At 39.8% G+C, this 22,458-nt stretch overlaps 1 protein-coding gene across 1 annotated transcript in view; it reads left to right on the top strand.

Moving 5' to 3' along the window:
• Positions 1 to 7,073: 7,073 nt before the first annotated feature.
• The window catches only part of myom3 (myomesin 3), a 51,744-nt gene continuing 36,359 nt past the window's right edge, over positions 7,074 to 22,458 (top strand). Inside the window, exons 1-4 of the mRNA XM_079344830.1 lie at positions 7,074 to 7,234; positions 9,142 to 9,268; positions 15,237 to 15,341; positions 20,854 to 21,007. Coding sequence (XP_079200956.1) covers positions 9,162 to 9,268; positions 15,237 to 15,341; positions 20,854 to 21,007 — 366 coding nt within the window. The 5' untranslated portion in view covers positions 7,074 to 7,234; positions 9,142 to 9,161. The remainder of the gene's footprint in view (positions 7,235 to 9,141; positions 9,269 to 15,236; positions 15,342 to 20,853; positions 21,008 to 22,458) is intronic.

Here is a 22,458-nt window from a genome sequence, read left to right as displayed (position 1 = left end):
TAATGAACAGATTGTTGACAATCCCCAAAGAAAGACCTATTTCGAGATATTTTTGCCAGAAACACAGGTCTATATATAACTCATGAATGCATGCAATGGACAAGTCATAATGAGAGCGCCCTCTAGTGGATAAGAAATAATAAAAAATAATTCAGCCTGATACGCTGATAGACTGAATATTTTAAATTCAAATTATTACTTATTACGGTTTGAATGGGAACTTCCTCCCGCAGGTTCGAATAAATGTTTGAATTTAGAATATAAATTGACAGCCATACTGCTTACCAGCTTTTTAGGTGGCGTGTAGCAGAGCTATGAAGATACAGTGACTCACAAGTATGCAGCGCTCATAACAACGTAGGGCACAATGGAGTAGATTCAATGCAGAAGTAAATCAAGCTTAAGTCTGAAGAAGATCAGTTTGAGAAATGTTTTCTAAAGTTTCAAATTTATACTGTATGTCATTCAATTTCACAATTTTATGAAGTAAATATTTTAAAGTAAGGCCTTTAGTAATTGGCTCAGGTGAGTTGTGAAAACATAACTCTTGTCAGGTAAAGGTGGCTCAAGCTGTTATTTGAATACTGCAGACAAAGCTTAAAACAACTGAATAAACTGTAAGTCATCAAAGCCCATAATAAAAGAATGAGATCTGTATGTAGGCCAAACCAAACTTGATCAGAACTTCTCCACAGTTTGAACACCGTGATTTCATAATGTTTGCAGGAAGAAGACCAGAAATTCAATTTCAGGGTTTCAGGTGCATCAGTCACAAAACAGAAATATTGTTCAATAAAACAAGAGGAACAGATTCATAAATCATGACAACAGTATGTACTGCCTGGGTAGACAAACAGTACACTTTGCAGGATCGTGAATGCTAAATGCTGAAATCCTGTATCATGAAAAATGATGGCTAAACTGAATCAATACATCCTCTGCCACACTATCAGCAAGAAACTTTGCATCATAAACACTTCCAAAGCTTTTGATTTATGGCCAGGTTGCCTTGGATGAATTAATGGTATACAAGACCATTGCACGAATAAGTAACAGAGAAGCACCAAGACTACTGCAAGAAAGCAAACAAGTACTGCCTGACGAGTCAACTTGTTCTAGTAATCGTTTGGATTCAAACTAATTACATTTAATCTAACCAGCCTGCATCCATGTCAAACAGGAAGTCACGTCCACAAAGAGTTCACAGTGAACTTATTTTGGCTGTCTGGTTCAGTGATTTTATCTTTCATCTGTCTTCTTACCAAAGAACCAACAGCAATGTTTCTTTCACCTTTTCAGTAGAAATGTAGCCACAATGAGCTGTGGGTGTTTTTGAGGGATGCAACTAAGGTTTGCTTTGTTGTTCTGTGCTGTAGAGCAGTGGTGCTATGTTGCATGTTTCATAGCTGCCTGGGCGTCTTCATCAAAGCCCAAGCATGTCAATGAACATAGTGCTTCTTTTCTGCTTGTTGAATCCGAGTCAGCTCTGCTGCCCTTTACGTGTGTGAGTCGGTCTCTGGGATTGAAGTGAGAGCAGGGCTGACGGAGGAACAGAGGAAAAAGTGGGCATCGTAAAGGAGGATTAAACAAGAGCCGAGTCCTCACCCAACAAATACACCAGCAAAGTTCAACCAACACAAATAGACGGTAATGGAATGAACACGTGAAATAGTTTGTGTGCGTAGGAGGAAGTGGGAGGTAGAGAGGTAAGATCAGCCAAGAAAAATGGAGGGCAAAAACCTGCATTTGAAACGGTACATAAAATGTCAAAGAGGAGAGAAGATGGGAAACAAGACAGTTTTCCCAAAGTTAATCCTCCTCACAATACACTGCAGGAGAAAAGCAAAAGTGCTCATATGTGCTTGAAAAGAGGAGACATGGCACCGGGCATGTTGTCCAACTTTTCATTACACCCCTTTCTTCTTTCTTCCCGTCTAACTCTACTTTGGACAGGCGTCTTAAAAAACAGCCTTCACTTGGCTGGCAGAAGTGACAGTTTCTTTTCTTTCTGTCTGTCAGAAGGCTGTCTTTCTCTTTTTTAGCTCTCCAGGTCCCACGGACATCAATGGGAGATTGCAGGGGCAAATACTTTCAAGTGCCACACGCATGATGGAACTTTAAAAGGGGAATAGTAGTTGGGATGAACCCACTGATTCTGCACAAACACAATTTCAATCACAGTGTGTGCACAGGCCCTGGATCAATGAATATATAGATGGCCACTTTAGTCATTCTAGTACTGAGAGCACAAGGGAGGCAACCGGCTTTGACTCTCGTACTGGGAAAAGTACGCTTCAATCAATACACGAAAAGTTTAACACTGGGTCAAGATCCAAACATGAAAGCTTGGATTCCTTCTTCACTCAGAATTTTGAAAAGTTTCCAGCTGCAACCAAAAAAACAAAAACTTGATAGTCCCTACAATATTTGATAACGGGTAGAGATTCCCATTAACAGTTAATGACTCCTTTGAGGTTTTAACTTCGAAGCAGTCTCGTAGAAGGCTAATTTTGGGTGTTAGCACTTGTGATTGCCAAATTTATGATTGCATTCACTATCTTTATTTTAGGAAAAGTTCTTGCATGGAGAGATATAGAAAAGGAAGATCTCCTTTGAAGACAATTAACCCTATTAAAAACTGTTTGAAGAAGTTGAGGGTATGAGTTTGGTCGTCTAAAGTCTTTAAAAGTGGCACAGTATTCTCCTTATCTCGAATACAGACATTTTTCAACACTTATCTGTTTCGATGAGGTGCTTGAAGTTGAGTGGGTCCACTGAAACGTATGCAGACCGTACTGCTTGTGAGCCTGTACACTGATCATAAAGTTTGTAAGAGAATTACTGAACCAGGGAGTCCGCATACTGCCCTTCCCATTTAGGAAGCATCCTCCCTCTCTCAGACCACATACCTTGACAAATTGAGGTCTGCATGTAATTGGATGCAATCACTTCGCCCCCTCCCTTTCCAGTCTTGCATTCTAATGCGCTATTAATGCGTCCTTAATTAGAAAAAGGCCTGCAAAACAGCTGCCAAGGCAGAGCAGGACATGATGGATCATCCTGGAGTCCTTAGTGTCCATTAAGATCTATTCTGAGCGCCTTTAACTTGTAGGTTAGAAAATGAAAAGAACCTTTCTTAGTAGTTTCCACCGAGACAATTCCCAGTGGAGCAGTGATTGCTCTGTCTAGAAAGTGGCAGATGGCAGCTGAAAACCGAGAAGAGTTTCCAGCATGAGAACTATAATATTTTGTAGACAGACAGTCAATTTAAGACCTCTATCTTGGCTGTTCGTTCTGCTTAACAGGGAACAAGTTCAAAGAAAAATCGAGCTGATTTGAGTTGCTTAAAAGTCCTAAAAACGTAGTAGTACAAACACATTTATTTTCATTATTATGTCTAGAAAGTGATATGTTGCTATTGTCAAACATTAGGAAAATCCCCACATCAAAGAAAGTCATGCCATCCTTAACTAAATGAAATGTATTTGATAGCTCTTCATAGCGTGTCCTCTGGCTCATGTCATGCCTGTAAACACGAGCTGCGGACTCACAGAGAAAAGAATTTACACTTGCCTCCAAGATGTTATTACAAAAATTGGGATTCATTTTGATTTTCTGTGCTGTGTGAGCTCAGGCTTCATATCATAACTAGAACAATTAAACTGGCCATTCATGCTGTAAACAATGCTTAATGCTTGCCCAAGGGTTTTCAGCATTAAAAAGTTGTGTTATAAGTACGATGATCCAACCCTGCACAAAGCTACGTAAAATCTGTGTCCTATAAACCAGTGACCAATGCACCAGTAAGTAATGCTGAGACATGTGTTAGCATGACCCACATTGCCTGATGTGATTGGCATTAACCCCCATTCATTGCGTATTGCAAATAGCACTGCTTTTCTTCCTTATTAGGTTATTTCACATTGCTGTCTTTTCAAGGCCCCCCAACTTTCTTCTGATTGGTCAGCTCTCTCACAATCTTCCGACATGTGACCAGCAGAGGTGGGTGGGATGGATTTTCAATGTTACGGTAGTCTGGGCACTTAGCTGAGGAACCAGTAACTCGCAGCATTATGAACTCGACATAATAAAAAAATAAAAAGTGTGGATGTGGCATCAAACTCAGCTGGAACATCACAGCTGTCCTCTCCACGGTGTCCCATGCATTAAAGAGCAAGATACCCTCTGCATCTGTGAGGTGCAGATGAAATTCAAGGCAATTCAACAGGGAATAAATGTTTCCACAGTGTCAACACTGACGCTGGCTTTTTATTCATAATGTATGCAAGTAAAAGCACAGCGCGAGCATGAATTGTGGATAAGCATTAATGATAAATAAAACAGGGGAAGCTGTCCTGAGTGTGCTGTAAATATCTAGTCCTTAAGCTGGCTTGCCATACATGTTTGACTTGGTACATGTAAAACTGGGATCATTATGTATTTTGTGCATCAGGTACTGTGGGAATGTGCATTTGCATAATTTGTTGTAAATAAAACAGGCACTAAGCAACAGAAGCTGCTGTGAGTTGGGTTTTTAAAAAGTCTAGCAGTACGTCAGAAACTTCAAAGTTCTTAAAATGTCTTATCAGGACAGAAATGTTTTCAAATCCAACAGCTACCCTATCTTTGACAAAGGCCTGCATGAAATACACAACATAGACAGAAGCTGAGGAGCCTTCCAATAGACTAATAAAGGTAGCCCTCAGCTGCTTTGTCCCAGTAGTTATTCTTAGTCTAATAGTCACTGTTAATGCATGATGAGCAGAGAGGGCCTGGCAACAGTAGCTTGTATTGTGTGCTGATATTACAGAGGCAGGTGTGGCTACTAAAAGCTTATAAATAACCCTCATCCTTCCATAATGCTGTGGCCTTGAGTGATCCTTTCTTTCCTCGAAGCCCCTTTGTTCACTCGCACACGAACAACAAAGTGATATGACCGAAACAACAACATGTGAGCATATTCCATGTAATTGAGGAGAAAACAAGAATTGAGGGAAAGCTTCAAGCGCACATGAAATCATACAACTGGACAATGGAAATACATCATTTTAATAAAAAAGTGATGCTTGAGGGAGAATTTTATGTAATATTTGCTGAAGCACGACAAAAGACACAAAATGGACTGTGTTAGACAGCCGACACTGATTAATGGGAGAACAGCGGACAGGGATGAATTAAAAAAAAACACTGTGTAAGATAATGAAACAAGCACAGGCAGAATAAAAGAGTTGGTGTAGAAATCCTTTCTAATTTAGTTAAGTATGACTACGACTGTATTGGAATAAATGATATCAATACTGGTGATTTCGTTAGGCAGGTATTATGTTCTTCATTAACTTAAATTCAGACGTCTAACAGGTTCACATTTATCATTAGACTCTAAAAGTAAAGCAGCAGCTGGGCCTCATGTCGAAGTATAAAATATGTGGACAAATTACATTTTAATTGAATGCTAATTTGGGTGTAAATTATTGATCTTAAAAAAGTGATATATGCCTGATGGGCATGGAATGTTTATACTCTATAATAAATGTTAACCTTCTGGTGGGTGAAAAGGGAGAGGATCAAATGCCAATGGTAACCAAACCAATTTTCCTTAATGGTTATCCTTAAGGAAAATTGAATACCTGTGTAAATATTAGCTGAAAGTCCATCCAGATGGTTAAGAAAAAAAAAACATTGATTTAAATAAAAGAAGGGGAAAAATGTTCCCATTTAATTTGCCATGTGCACATTTCTGTTGTTTGATGCAAACAGAAACCGCCAGTTTTCTTGTTTCCTATGACTCACAAGAACAGTCTGTCTGATATCACCTCCAGTGGTGACCGGAATGACAGTCTGTGTTTTCCCTGCATGTAAATGTACTGTAGGTAAACAGGACACTGCTGACATCACATACACAGTTAGGACGGATTTGTAGTCCCGCTATCATCAGCATCAGCTCATTATCACTGTGGCCAACATCCACAGACTGTAAGCAGCGCAGGTGTGCGGCTGATTGTTGACTTTTTGCTGCTACACCTGTTAAGTGAGTCAGAGGCAGCTAAACACAGAAAGCGTTCATTTGATTAGAAGTTACTGGTGCTGCAAACCAAACACAATACTGTACATGGTTCATGAACATAAAACAATTGCAAGCTCAAAGATTTGTTTAAGATGGAAAATCTCTCTACATGTTATCTTTGCTCCCCCGTCTTTGTGTCGCTGTCAGAGGAAAGTAGAAGGAGGATAAGAGTTGAAATCAGAAAATGAAATAGCCAAATAATAATAATGTATGATTCTTTGATTGGAGTTTAATCACTGCCGGCCCCTGAAATAAATTTCAATTTTATTGTGATTGGCTTTATGATACTAGCTTGTGTGTTCTCGTCTAATGAAATGACAAAATGTGGATTTTATCTTACAAAGCAGGAGATAAAGAATCAAAGAAATAAAGGTGCCTCATGTGTTTCCTACAGTATTAATAACCTGATGCTTTAAAAGTCAGAATCTAAGATCCCTCTCCTGTCAGCTGACTTACTGCTTTCCCATTCTTTTATTCATTCAAGTACCCCCTACTCTTTCTCCCCACAGCCCTCTGCTTTGTTGTTTGCAACATCTTAGCTTTTAATTTAGCACTCTTTGTACTCAGGTGGGATAGTGCGACAGTAAGAGTACTGGTTAATATATATATATTTCTCTTGTGACAGTTGTTGAGCAGACACATGTCGCTCCGGCTCTGCGAGTTATTCTCCTGAGGTCCGTCCAGCTGTTCCTTTCAGCTGCTCAGGTCATTTGGTCCAGCATTTTTTTGATTGCATGGGGAGTCATTGTGTCTTCTCGTGGCGGCTCGTCCTCTGGGCAGTCTGTAAATCGATCTGACTGATGGCAAAGATGTGTCCCTGTGTGCGAGTGTGGTGGTTTTGTGTGTCCATTTAGGACTTAGTGTTAGGGAGGTGTCATTGGTCTATATTTACCAACTTAAGAATGACAGAGCATTGTGTTGTCCACATTCTTGGCACTGAAGGACACTTTGTGCTCAGGGTCACCCTCATCGCTTCATCAAACAGAGGCACAGAGAGAGGAGAGCGAGAGCTTACGTACATAGACAGAAAGTGAGAGGAGACACTGAGAGGTGAGACAGCTGAGATCGTGTCAGATCTTCAAGGACAGGTAGGGACAAAAGCAAGTGGGATATTTCCATCTGGGACATCTTCGACACCCAGAGGACTTCATCTGTTTCTTTAAAGAAAGTGTGAGTGGGATTATCTTCACACAGCCTTCATCTGAAACTAGAAAAACAAGTATTGTTTTTTTAGCCTTAAAACAGGTTACAGATGTGTTAGCAAACACTATGCTGGAGTTCAAAGCCTATAACATGCCTCCATATATGTCTGAATAATAGTGTTCATTTTTTCTCTGTCGTTGCTTTGTCAGATATATTTCTTTTATCTTGCTGTGTCTCTCTCTTTTGTAATTTCTTGCTATTTCTAAGCTAGTTAGCGTTAGCTGTTAATTATTCATACGGGGGGCTTTTTTGACAACATCTTCCCGCAAACTGTAGAGTAAATAATCTTCCACTTTGTTCTGCGTTTGATTTGTTCGGGTTTTTTTACATTGAAGGAGACATGAGCTCCCAATTCACTCTAGAAAGTGGAAAACTGCACCGTGTGTACAAAACAGCAGTAATTTCATTTTCAGAGGAGAATGATTCATGCCCACCAACAGTGACAGATCCATTTTAATACCCCAGCGGCTGCCCTTGATTCACAGTTTTCAAACACAGCACAACAGTGACAAGTGACAAAAAGAGCAACAGGGGGAATCAAGCTTTCCTACTAGCCTGTTAGCTAGCTTACTGAGTAATTGAAGCAGATGAGAAAAATCAACAAATTAAACTATTTAAATTGTCACGAACACAGGTCGTTGTTGTTGTTATTGGGATTGCGTGAATGTAGCATTCACTTGGGGAACAACCTGATTCTGTTGGTTATGTAGGTTCTCCATCCACTGCCCCAGAGCGGTCACATGATTAATGATGGGCAGGGTGTGGGCAGCAGTATGGGAGACCTTGACTGATGAATTGTTCGAGGCTTAGCGACCCACAAAGGGGTGATTCATTTAAGTTGGGACGAAAGGAAAACTTTTTTTTTTCTCCACACAAAGAACCAAACTGGACATGCACAGTATAGTTATTGTCTGACTTACTTTATGAAACACTTTTAAGATTCAGGTGAAACACATTAAGACAAAATTCAATCATCTAATCATTGTCAAAAACTTTTCAATCCAGTTGGGAGGGAAAAAAACATTTTCAAATTCCAGCTTCTCAGATATGAATATTTACTAGACGAGGTCGACCGAGGTTGATCACATAAGGCCTTTACGAACATTGGACTGCATGTTTCAGTATACTGATGTTTTATGGAGGGTTAGGTCCATTCATCAAAGAGATGATGCACAGGAAATGTACTGAAATCAATTCTAAAGCAGCAAATTTGAAAGTTCTGTATTTTCCATACCATTTGTAAAAGTGCTCCATAATAAAAGTCTGAGTCTGTGTCAAAGTGCTGACTATCGGATTTCTGACAACAAATTTCCTCCCCTAAGTGCATTAACGACATTTTGAATCGAAACCCATTTGTGCTAGGTGTGCTTGTCGCTCGTTTCACAATGAAACTCAGACACTGACATAAGTTTGATACTAATGTGGATCAAGGACATAATTGCAGCAGATATTGATTAGAAAACAGTGTTATTAGTAGCACCCAGTTGTGTCTTACAGTCACCAGTGCTGAGACACTTCAATATATCACAAACGTTGTGCTCCTTCCAATAGATATTGATGCTCAGAGACCTAAATCATGCCATTTGCACTCAGCAGACCATTTAGTCTCGATGACTATGATGTTGGAATCTGATTCACAATTTTGGTTTAATCATGTATTTTCCACCTCAACTGAGAAAAATCGAAATAAAAACAACAGTGTCACTCCCATCTGAATACAAAGCCCAAGTCTGTTGACTGCTTAAAAACATGTAATTTTTGTATTTATGTTCTTTCAGCCTCTTCGGCATCTGACTGACTTCCATTGACTCCGCGTATCACTGCCTCCTACACACATCTGCATCCTCACTCCCTGCGTTCCCCTCCCTCCACAGGTGCCAGTAGAAGAGTTACCATGGAAACCAGGATGGTGAGGAAGCGAGAGCAGGAGGAGCAGTCGTCCCAGATGTCTCACAGCATGCAGCTGTCCTCCCAGATCAAGAAGAGGACCTTCACTTCCAGGTGCAGGCATGCTCCGCTCACATCAGTCGCGCAAGTTGGAAAAGTAGAACATTGTAAAGTGAAAATCCAGTATTTAAAGCCGACTTGAAATAAAAGTAGAGACTATTTTTTACCAAACTATTCTCCAAGTACTATCGTTAAAGTAGGCTACTCCTTAAATCTGTGTGACTGAGTAAATGCAGTCCAATGGTTTCCACGGCCTATATGGTCCATCCAAATGTGTCTGAAGGATCAGAGGTTGATTGATGGGACATGAAGGAATAAAACAGTTCTGCCATGTCATTTTTTTCCAACTTTGATGTCATTTCCGCTTTGTTTTGTAAAATATCTAATTATTTTACCTCTTTGGGCAACTTTAAATGTTGTTGATCAATACTTTCATTTAAGAAACATCTCTGTATGAAAACTGGATACAACCAATAGTCGACTGAGATTTGCAAAAGCGCCCAAACGTCCTTTTCTTTTTTTAATCCACTGATTTGTTGTATGAACAGTATTTAAAGGATGATCAATTTTTCTTTAAAGTTTCTCTTACATAAAACTATGTTCATCTTAAGAGTAACTAATCACAGGAAATTCTATATAAATGTAATAAAATCAAAAAATCAATGTGTCCCTTTGAGCCATTGTGAAGTCAATGTTAGATTAAAGTAGAACGTATCTGAGTCCTCAACATTGTACTTAAGGCTGCACTTTTTTTAAGATTTTATTTTTGGCTTTTTGCCTTTTCATAAGAGAGAGATATAGAGAGGATGGAGTTTGAAATCAGGGAGAGAGAGAGAGGGGACTGACATGCAGGAAAGAGGCCACAGGTTGGAGTTGAACCCGGGCCGCCCGCCCACTGCAACACCAGCGCCCCCAAAAGGCTGCACTTTTTTAAAACTATATTTTTAATAGGATGTTGAATGTAAGATTGTACCTTCATGTATGCATTGCTTTAAGATTGGTAGTGTTCCTGTGACACCAGTGAAACTGTGCAAACTTTCCCTGAGTTTTGGTTGAAGGATTATATTACTTATTTATTTAAGAGTAACAGATGGCAGACATGACATTCACTCAAGTATGCCCTGCAGGCCCCTGCTGGTACCTGCTAGCACAAGGACTATGAATTCAGTATTCTCAAACACACTTCGCTGCAGACCCTTTTCACAAAAACCCTGTCTTTGCTCTGCACACACACACATACACACACACACACACTTAACCAAGTGGATCCGACCATTGAATAAATGAAGACAAACTTGTCAGCAGTTGGCAAACGTGGCGTTCAGTAACATTGTGGTTAGCAGTGTTATTGTTGCGTGGGCCCTGGACGCCACTCCAGCCAACCGTCGTGTTGAAAGACAAATAAAAACCACTGGCGTAAATGGGACAGCAAATACATACAGTCAAAACGACTTTTGAATGTCAATATCAAGTTTATTTAAGACAAAGTAAGCATAACTGTGCGTGTGTGTGTGTGTGTGTGTGTGTGTGTGTGTGTGTGTGTGTGTGTGTTTGAATCTGACCTCAACCCTTTGCCTTAAATAAAAATACAAACTTTCAGTCATGTGAAGTCTAGCCATTTGTTGGACTTTCAATCACTGACTTCAAAATGATTTTTATATTAAATATGATTAAATAAATATCAGAGAAACGTAAGTCTAATCCATAAGGCGATGAGGATATGTGTGTCTAGTTCACCAGAAGACTAACAAACAGTAAGCCTGTCCTGCTGCACAAAGGCAAAGGAGAGTGAAACAGTTATTAATAACGGAGATACACCGGTGCTCTTCAGTGAGTCCAGTGAGCTCTAATAGAAATCACTTCTCGTCCTGCACTAATATTCTCCAGTCAAATTTGATTTCATTTTCACAGATCCCCTGCTGCTGTGACTTATTAAATTAGGCTAACATGGGAGGTCTGCAGAATAAAGGAAACTTGAACCCATTTTCACAGAAGGGATGATAAAAATAAGTATTTCATGAGGCTTAGTTGAGCTAAGAGTTTTCTTTGGTGTAAAAAAAAAAAAAAGTAAAAGAGAAGCAGCAGGTGTGAAGTGGAGTTTATGCTTATTAGATCCTCTATTAGGGAACGCTGCATAAATGTTTACACCAATAGTCCTCTGGGTATCTTTGGAAAACAGAACTATGAACAAAGTGAACAGTTTTGCCCCGGCTTGTTCTGCTTGTTTGTACCAAAGTTGCCGGTATTACTCTTCTCAGTACAAGTTGTTGACACACAACCATAACAGAACATCCAATGTCTCTCAGAAAACTTCCTCTTTTTTAAATATCATTACTGGATGTTAACTTTTTGAGGAAGCATGTTTCTTCTGCACACGGCAGTATAATCTTCAACATATGTTTGTTTGCTCTGGAGCACGTGTGTGTGTGTGTGTGTGTGTGAATGTTCCTGTTTATAAGCCCTAATGCCATGAGTGTTTGTGTGTATGTTGGCTTTACTTGCCCAGCTAAAGGCTTTGCACTACATTATTCAAACAGCATGAGTCTCTGAGCACACAGTCAGAGGAGAGCTAAACAAAAGAAAGGAGAAAAAAATCCGTCGGCAAAAGCAGAAGTTGTCCCCTGAGTGCGGTGAAATGGGGAAATATCCCGGCTTACAAACAAAAGAAATGAGAAGTCACGTCAATTTGCTTTGCCATTATTGAGATGGCTCATTGAAAGTAATGCCTGAGGCTAATTATTGTTAGCAGCTATGGCAGTTTGGGGTTGTTTCGTACGTCTGCGTAAACAAACTTTGAGTCTTGTAATGTTTATTTCAAAGCAGCTAATGTACTGTAATGTACTTAACTTCAATGTCAAGTAAGTACTTACGTATAATAACAAAACAAGAAGAAAATTAAACTTTAAATACCTGAGCACTTTAATAAAAACTGCTTTCAATAGTTGTGTGGATAAAAAGAGTAAATGTTCATGCATCTTTTGTTACAAAAATTCCTTTCAGACTCATTGATTTGTGCTACCTTGTCACTAATCTCGATTTACGGAGATATTGCTTATCAGTCACTCCCTGCAAAGTGCTAAAGCTAGCTCTTTAACATAAAGTAGGAACTCAAAGAAAGCCTAATGGAGAAGCAAGAAATTCAGCCATTCTCCCAGATGCCTGAAGTTTATACTAATTAAAAAACAGACTTTGAATCACGAAGCCAGCGTCGTTTAGAAAATCGATCCTGAATAGAATCGTGACCCCAAGAGTCAAAATTGAACCAAATTGTGAGACACCTGAAGATTCGCAGCCCTAGTGTGGACAGTAAAGTTGCTTAAAATTATCTGCGCTAACGACATACACGCTCCTTTTGATGGTATTCCAATGATGATTTACCAATAAAAAACAATTAAAAGATTGTTCTCTTCTCCTCTCGATGACGGGAATCTTGACTTTTCATTGTTTTTTTCAACATCTGCACCAAGATGTAATCGTTTGAGAAGTCTTAATGCCCCTGAATTGAAAGTTAATCACATTGAAATCGGTTTCTTTTTCACGCTCATGCTGCTGAAGTGAGCCTGAGTGTAGCTTTCATTCTACCGTTGAACTTAGACTCAACAGATGAACAGGCGCTACTCTGGGATGTTAGGACAAAGAATCGATGGTGTTAAGTTGCAGACGTAAACTACCCAAAGAAAAGCAAGTTTCACATGGAAGTTATTTCAACCTAACCTCTGGCTTCACCAGAGATACTGAGAGATTCATGCCGTTCCCAGAGGACTACACTGTCTATTGGACGATGATTACAAAAGTTTTCTGAGACTGCCTCATCAGTAGCAACTGTCCAGTTTAAGGGGGGGCACTTAGTAAAGGTCGGCTCAGTTTATCGTCGGCGCTATAAAAGGAGAGCTCATGCTTCAGTGTTACATTACATTGGTCTACTTACTGTATTGTCTCAGTGTTTAGGTATCTGTTCGACTCTGTGCCCATAAAGAATGGACTACTTTGAGTCACGGCAGAGATCGCAGCAGGCAGCACTTCCTCGTTTATTATCGCTTACGTTTGTTTATTCGGGTTTGGTTCATCATGTTCAGTTCGTGTTTCAGTTCGTCAGCTGGAACACAAACAGCTTCCCTGCCTGTTGACACAGACATAGTGTGGGTTTTAAACTGAACATCGCAGATGATTGCATGCTATGATGCACAATTAAAATTGCCATTGTGCCTTGAACAACCTTTTGGCTCAGGTCCAGAACCCTTTGGCTCATAAACACCATTTGTCATCATTTCCCTGTGCTTATATCAGCAGCCACTGTTTCTAATTATACCTCCTGTAGACTCTAGCACAGGAGTGTTTCTACACCACAGACGTAAAGGGAACACTGTGGGGTTATATACAACTAATTAGCGTCTTTAGCTTTAAGGATTTAGAAGCCAAGCAGTATATACAGAAGTTAATAACAACTCCTCCTTTACAAGCAGCAGTAGAGGGATCCATAAATGTAATTCATAACAGTATCATAGATATTAGAAGGCATCATCCATACTTTTGGGTATATTTTTATTTTCATTCTTAAAGGCAGAATGTGCGACATTTTGCCACATAAATATGTCAGAAATCAAGTTTATCCTCGATAAATAATACACTGAGTGAGAGGTCCCGCTGGCTGTACTGTTGTCGGGCTGTGTTTAGATGGACGGGAAGGCCTTGTAATGAAGCTGTTCAGTCAATGACTAAGGAAAAGAAGGATAACACAGCCTGCTCACTGATTACTTGGATGTCACAGAAGTATATTGATTATGGTCAATCCAAGTGCAATATGATCTGTGAATCAACCAAAGTGTGCTAACATTAGCCTGCTAACTCAACCATGCAGACCACAGGAAATTGCATTATACAGGAATGGGAAATGTTGTCCTTTCCTTTAAACGCAATGGAGAGGGCTTGGAGGAGTGTCGCTGGAGGAGAGTGGAGGTCTCAGAATAACGGAGGTGTCACTGTCACTCAGTTTGTTTTGGTTTCATGCCGGTGCTCATAGGCGACATCTACTGGTCCAACATTCGTCCTTTAAGGTTGAGCGAAGTTCTTATAGCAGATGTTTTTTTCTAATCCAAGGAAATATGATTTGATTTGTGGAATTAAAAAGTGGCAAGGACTACTTTTTTCACCCTGCCTTCCATCTTTTTAATTTATAAAGCAAAATAACAAAGTACAGTGTCTGTTAGATGACCAGCTGTGAAAGTGTTGCAGAATGTGTAGAAAAACTAAAGAGACTGCATTCAGCTTAATGTCCAGCAGCTGCGTAATATAAAACTGTAGCAATGTTCAACAGTGCAGCTCGCGTATCTGAAAACTTCCATTTTATCAAGGAAAGAAAGTGAAAAAAATTCTTATTTAAACACAAACTGAATCTTAATCTGGGACATTCATTGTGATCGTTTATGAAACACTGTTTTGTATGTTTCAACTGATCGGGGACAAATCTGCTGTCAAAGACAATGAACCGCACTATTCTGCTTACTCCTGATCCCCACACATTGACAGAAGGAATTACTGCAAAAAAAACAACAATGTTGACATTGTTTTGTCTGTCTTTCATGGAAATCCCCTTTCTTTGCCATTTTTGTTTTCTGTTTGAATTTGGCTTGTCCTTGTTTGCCCAGCTAGTTTTTTTTGCCACAGGAAGAGGAGACAAAAAAACCCAACTAAAAAGTCAATTTTAGTTGTTTTCAGTTGTGAGACAAGATAAAAGCATTCACTGTTTGCCGACATAAACAGAGCTCTCTTTCTGACACATCCACTGCTGTTCAGACTGAGAATAGGAGAGACGCTGCTGCTTTCTAGTGGCAGAGGAGAATAATGGTCTGATGAACCTAGGATTGCATAATGTACCATGGACTGGAGCAAAAATAAAAGGCATGCTAATATGAATGCTCAATCACTCCATCAACACATTAAACATCTGTGAAGACCGACAAGGGAAAATATGTAAGATATCCTGTCTTAATCTGGCTTTGTTTTATTTTTCTGAATGTTACAGTGATGAGGACGCCTCCTACTCTGGTTTCTTCCCCATCATCCCCGCTGATCTCATGTCTGTCAAAGAGATCTTGGACATGGACAACTTCCCCCGCCACAGGACATGGTGAGACTTAAGAGCATTTAAAATACATGTCACATGTTGTTGTTGGTCTTTAAGAAGACAAGGGAAGGATGAAGACTGATGATGATGATAATTGAATATGATAATGATGACATTTCCCAGAAGGGAATGTTTAATATCAGTTCCCAGGACCAGCATCTATTTTGTGGTTTAAAATGATCTATTATCTTATTATTAGAGGTGTCAGTTTGTAATCACGTTGATGCCTAAATCATAAACGTGAAAAAAGTCAAAAATAGACACTAGAATTACTGTTTAAACAAATTATTTTTTCACATATTTTTATAAGTCGGCCCACGACTCAAATTTTGTGCTCCAAACTGTAATGCACCCACCAGCCACTAGTCGGGTCTGATGCCTTAGGCTGGCTGTAACCCTGTTCAATGGGCCTTCTCCTCTGGCTCTGATGCCTGGAAGTAAACAAGCACAGTGGAAGAAGTATAGCATCCCAGCTAAGCTGTGCATCCAGCAGTATTTTGTTCAAGGAAGTGGAAAAAAGTTGTATGTAGGCGTTGTCGTGTAACATATAGACCAGAGCAATGCATAATCACATTAAGCCCCAGTAATTTGTATGTTAAAATACAAGGTGGACGGGTTTTGCTAGCACTGCTAACATTAGCCTGGCTGAAAGTTCACTTCATATATGGTTGAAGAACCACTTAAATACGAAAAGAGAAGTAACTTAGAACTGGACATTGCCAGGACAAGTGTAATTGTGATTAATTTCATACGCATTCATATACAACTTTTTATCAATGTTTTGTCATTTAGTCCTACATGAAAGATGCATGTTTATTTAAGAAAAACAGATTTACGGAAAAAACGACTTTAGGATGAAGAAGTTCTTTAACTCAGGATGTTTTTGTCGGTACATCAAATAACAGCCAAAAGTAATAAAAATTCTAATTTATCAGTCACCTAAACTGCAGTTTATTAAGTCGGTTACACTTCAGGGGAATTTGATTGTCTCTATTTGCAGCTCTTACTTTCGCACATTGTCTTCATTTCTCATTTTGATTTCTCATCTTTTGTGGGTACAAGCTGTGTCAAAGACTAAGAGCCAAGCTACAGTTTTCTCCAGAGGACTTCCTTCCTGGATGAGCTGTCATAAATTCTCCCTCTCCATCACTCTACCATCACCAGCACTTCCTCCCTCTCCACTATATTTGACAAAGAGGAGTGCCTCAAGTTTCAATGGTGCTTTGCCCTGCAATCAGAAAAGCTTTAATGCCGACAGCTAGTCCGAATAATCAGCAGAAATTAGGACTACTTATGCTCTGTCTGTGAAAGACCAGCTGTGGGCTTGTCTTATCATTTGCTGTCTCGCAGATGTCATGACATCAATAAGCCATAAATAACAGTTCAACCAAGAAGTCAAAGTGTGAAACCTTTAATTTCATGTATGGGACAGGAGAAGGACTTGAACATCCTATTGAAAGAAAATAAGCCATCAAAACAAATTCTTGATGGTCAGAAAATTAATTAATTCACCTATTCTAATAGGCAATTATTATTATTATGTTATTCGACAAGAACAAAATTTGCATGTTTGTCCTGGTTTGACAAAAAGCTAAATTATGTTGGTCATAAAAAAAAGAGTTATTTTAAGAAATTGCTTTGATCTTAAAAGTTGCATTAAAAATATGTATTCCTAATTTTTACAGACCAAATCTTTATCATCCAGAGATCCATCACAAAGTAGTTAAATAGTTGACGGACGAGTCCTGGAATAAAGCTGTAAAGACGACTCCTTACTAAAGGCAGGAGCTCTTAAAAAGATTGAAAAATCAGGGGTCTATAACAAGTGATGTAACAAGTCGACTTAAAAGTGTATCTGACGCTGTAAAAAAAACTCAGCACATAGCTGGACTTACTCTCCTCCCAGTACAGAATGCATTGAACATATTAGTGAATAGGAATCTGAGAGGATTGCGTTGATGATAACTCTCTCTGAGCTACTACTTTTTAAGTATCTTAAAACCATGTTTCCAGGATAGGATTACAGCTCAGCTGTCATGGGGAGGATGTCATATATCTAAAAATAAGTCCCAGAGTTGGGAGCTTTAGGTCACAGAGAACTGGAAGCAAGGGGATTGTTGCCTCTTATGATATGATTTGCTGTTCAAAAATCCCTATTCTACCGCAGGGACAACTCGTCCTGTCTGGGTCACGTAGTGTCTTTGTTGGGACTCAATAGCAATAACACTCAATAACGTGGAGGCTTAGAGGCTGCTTCTTTCCAGTTTCCCAATACATCACATCATTAAAAAGTGTGGTTACACATTAGGGTCCATGGCCGAGATCTGAGTAGACTTGACCCTAAAGTTCGTTAGTTCATTTTGAACACAAACATACCGTACCTTGGGTACTGGGTGTAGTGTCTGCTTGAAGAGGTGGTCTCAGGCACAATGTATGTGTTCTCAGATGGTCCACAGTTGATGTGTACGCAACCAAGCTCAAACAAGGATCCTCTTCAACCTCTTCAGGTGGACTTGGGCACAGTAACCAACATGTGACGTAACTCTAAATGGTTCCTGTAGCTTTGAACACAGGTGCAGCACAGTCCTATTTTGAGCTGCACGGTTCATGTGGTGGTAGGAGGAGGGTGGTTGTTGGTGTCTGAGAAATAACAACAGCATCCCAAGATAGCAGACTCCCGCAAGTGCTTGCCATTGTTGCTTCTGCTTCCTTCTGATTTTTGGCAGATTTGCAAAGCAAATATGTGCATACTTCCACCTGCTGCAACATCATGCGTAAACGCCTTAAGTCTACTGTTGAGACAAAAGGAATTTAGCATGTAGAGTAAAACAATTCTTAGAACGCCGATACGATGTTCTTCAGGCCATAAGAAGAAGCTTTGGGTGACAACATAAAGAGATGCATGGCCAGAGGTCACAATGAGCAATTGAAGGAGAGGACTAGTAATCCTAGAAGATGGTGTTCAGAGAGAGAGAGAGAGTGAAAAGAGGAGGAAGTCTTTGAGGGTACAATCACCCCCTCTTGAAAGACAAAACACATCTGACAGTAATGAGCCTCAGCTGCAGAGACGTGGCCTGCCAACTCTGAATCTAATTAGGTGCCCTCTCCCATGCCACCGCCATCACCCTCCATCTCATCAACGAGTGTCTGTCCCATCCCCTCAAGTGCTTAGCTTCATTCGGTCTTGTCTCACCTTCACCCTGATTCACCTGTTAAAGCCCTCTACCTCTTGAATTAGAAAGGTAGCTTCCCTCTAAAGCCAAATGTCTCCATCAGACCTCAGTTCTTCACATGTCATGCCCCTACTCAGAAGAGCAGGGATGGATATTTTGGGATTGAGGCTGGATATCAAGTAATGCTGGGGATGATTGACTCCTCCCAGGATAAGAGAGGAAGGACGGAAGGATGAACTTCAAAGCTCTCGAGGATTGGCACACTATTTCTGGAAGGCCTGAGCGTTGAGTAAGATGAGGGAGCATGACATTTGTCTTGATTTGTGTGGAAATGAAGGCGCTAGATCTTTTTATGTGATGGCTCCACATTAAAATCTGATTCACATGATGGCTTCTGTGCCATTATCTGTTTGTGATTAATGGGAACATATAGTTTTTGCAGTTGACTCATGCATGCCGTGTTTCTCTTGGCAGGAAGGGTTCACTGTTCTTTGCACAAATGTGAACAATAATTAAGCCATTAGGCAAGGCAAGGCATTGACCGTCTCATACCCACTGACTGACTGTTCCAGGACTTTATTCCCTCAAGACTTTAAATCTCCGAGCCCACAAAGAATAAAATCCCTGACGGGCACACACTTTACTAAGCAAGCCTGTGGAAGAAAAGTCAAGAGTGTGAGTGGTGTGGATGCCTACTTGTCCGTATATACAGTACATCTATGCATACACATATTTACATTTGCATACTTATGCATGCTGTGTGTGCATTTCACTAAATGATGGCAAGCATTTATGCTCTAGTGGCCATCAAAGCTCAGAGAAGTGTTTGTGAATACCTAAGATTATGTCTCTCCGTTTGTTGTGGCAGTGTGTGAAGTAAGGTTGAAATAATTAAGCCCTGGGGACTGTCACTCAAAAGATGGTTTGGGATACACAGCCCTTTGGTGATGGGAAGAAGGAGTATTAAAGTACGGCTTTTAAACGGAAGGAGTAATCTCTGATAGTGCGTATACCTCCATAAATATGGAAGAACTGCCTCCACATATCTGGGGTCCCTTTTTGCCCGAGCTCTTAGACCTCTCGAAGCCTTTCATTCTACGTGCACCTTAGTTTTTGAAGCTGCGCCAGAAACCCTAACCTGCCTCCACAATAAAATGTATTACAAAGTCAAAGTAATGAGCTCTCTGATCCCTTCAGGCTTGTGCCGTTATCAGATTCGTTTTAAATCTAGCAGCATTATACATTCCCTGTCAAGATGAATATCTAAAAAAATATAGAACTTTAAACTCAGATTTATAACTTTACAATAAGCTCATAGTTTGAGCAGCTTGCTGGGAGTTACTGTAACGATTGACAACCTTTGTTTGCTGAAGGTATAAATGAAAACGAGCAAAGACCGCCACTGCGGCAGCTTTTCTACTTGCTAAGCCACCTTGGTGCACGGACAGAGACAAATATAATCCGCTTTGTCTGAATAAATACACTATCCAGAGTGCATGACGCTTCTATGACAGCCAACTTGATAAAAATCGAAGTCAAGGATGTCACACAGGCTTTGACACAGCAACTGTCCACACCTGAAGGATTCCTGGAGAAACACTCCTCATCATCCCGTGTGATTCTTAGAGTACTGGCTCTGCATCTCTTCACAGAAGCATCAATCAGCAGTGGCAGCGAGGTTTCAATATCCCACTGATAAAACACCCACTTCTCACAACCTTTGAACATCTGCTGCAAAGGCACTTGTGTGAAATGACACGGAGGTATAAATGGAGCATGAAATCATCGACATCATCTCTGCGGTTTTTCAACAGCAAACTGCCATAAAAATAGCATTTGTCTGCAAATGGACTGGGACTGAAATGTAAAAATGTATTTGCAAGAAAAAATAAGTTCTTTGTAAAGTAGCTTTTTTGTTCTTCTCAAAGGTGGATCAGTCTTATCACAAACCAAGCATCTCTCTGATTTGTTGTGTCCACTCTTTTCACCCTCTGCTGATGGAGCTCTCGATTGTTTTGACAACTTACCAAGAGATCAAGCAAACTTCCTGTGACTTTCTTGTTTCAGAGATATTCTGCAGATTTAATTGCTCATAGGTGCTCAATAAATAACCGTGCCTTGCTTAAACGTACAAAAATAACTACTTCCCTTAGTTTAATATTCATTAAAGTAGTGGTTAATCTGAATATATAACCAACCGCAAAGTTATATGTCAGCATCACTCATCTATTTTATCTGCATGTAAACGTCACCTTAGCTCCCTCAAAACAAAAAGTACAATCCCTCAAATCACAGAAGAGAATAACAACTGTATTAAACATCTTTGTCTTGTGCTCCACCAGGGATATCTTGCAGGAAACTCTTGCTGCTGATAAAGCGTATCATAGAGAAAAGTGGACCCTGTTTGGAAACGAGGCTGAGAAGTTTGAGCTCGGCGTGATCAGGACGCAGTGCGTGCTACGTAAACGGGTGGACACCAAGGCACTTCGCAGACAGGTAATAATCAAGTTTTAGTCTCGAGGATTAGTGGCTGCATTGTTTTCTGCTTCATTCAAACAAAAGTGCACATAGTCTCATCATGTTTACACCACTGAATCAAATAGATTTACGTGAAAGGGAGCGTGCAATGTGCAAAATGTACTACTAGGTACTTTATAACGCTTTAGTTCCACATAGGGCTGGGAGTCTTTGGAGGTCTCAGGATTCGATTCAGTTTTGATTTCAATTCTTGGGATAACTATTCGATTCAGAATCGATTTTCAATTCACAATGATTCTGGATTCATTGATCCATAAATTCAAAGTCTCTTTAAGAATTAGCACATACCTCTTCTCCAGTCATCTGTGAGACTGGCTGTATTTTTTGTTGCTCTATTTGGCTTTCTACTGATTTCAAGATCAAAGTTCATTTCATTGTTTGTGACCACCCCTATAGTTCCAACCCTGGACCACGCTGTAATCCCACATTTTCGCCACACGACTGGTTTAACTTACTTGAATTTCCCTCGGGATCAATAAAGTATCTATCTATCTATCTATCTATCTATCTATCTATCTATCTATCTATCTATCTATCTATCTATCTATCTATCTATCTATCTATCTATCTATCTATCTATCTATCTATCTATCTATCTATCTCTCTCTCTCTCTCTCTCTCTCTCTCTCTCTCTCTCTCTCTCTCTCTCTCTCTCTCTCTCTCTCTATCTCTCTCTCTCTCTCTCTCTCTCTCTCTCTCTATCTATCTATCTATCTATCTAAAGGAGCATGCAGGCAGCTCTTCTAGCGCTGGACAGTTATCTTGCTGCATTATATTACTCGTTTCCTTTTTGTGTCTGCTTTGGCTTCTCCTCTTGCTGATTAATAGAGGTTTGCAAACAGTTACGAGCATCACCGCCACCAGGATTGGGGTTTGTAGATACTGACATGTTTGATTGATTTTTTCTTTAGGCTGACAATAAATCTGGTCAATGAATCGACATAAACAAACTACATGGGGGAGAGGTCTTTCTCCCACTAGAATAAAATAGTTTTGTAGACGTGATGCAGAATTCAAAGCTTCAAGGACTGATCTACAAAACAAAGTGTATTTTGACATTTGTCTTTTTCATTCATGCGCAGAGGGAGTGGAATGAAAAGTTTCTGAAATGTCTTTGATATTAAAGTGAAAAACTGAAGCACCATGAAAAACAAAGTGACATTGACCTATTTCAATAACTTTGATATCACAGACAAAGATAACAGTGTTTAATGGTTGTTAGCTGAACACAGGGCTTTTCTCGGTGTTGTTTACTGCAATGTTTCTCCAGAGACAAAAACACCAGCCAGATCACCCAGGGTGTTTATTTTCGACTCTTATCTTACTTGTTTCTTTTTTCTGTTTAAATGGCATCTGAAGGACTTGGATGCCCTTTCAAAAATTAAGTTTGCTTAAGAGATAAAAACATT

This window comes from Symphodus melops (genome assembly GCF_947650265.1).
Source record: "Symphodus melops genome assembly, chromosome: 5".
NCBI classification, from domain to species: domain Eukaryota; kingdom Metazoa; phylum Chordata; class Actinopteri; order Labriformes; family Labridae; genus Symphodus; species Symphodus melops.
This window is presented reverse-complemented; position numbering and strand designations above follow the sequence as displayed.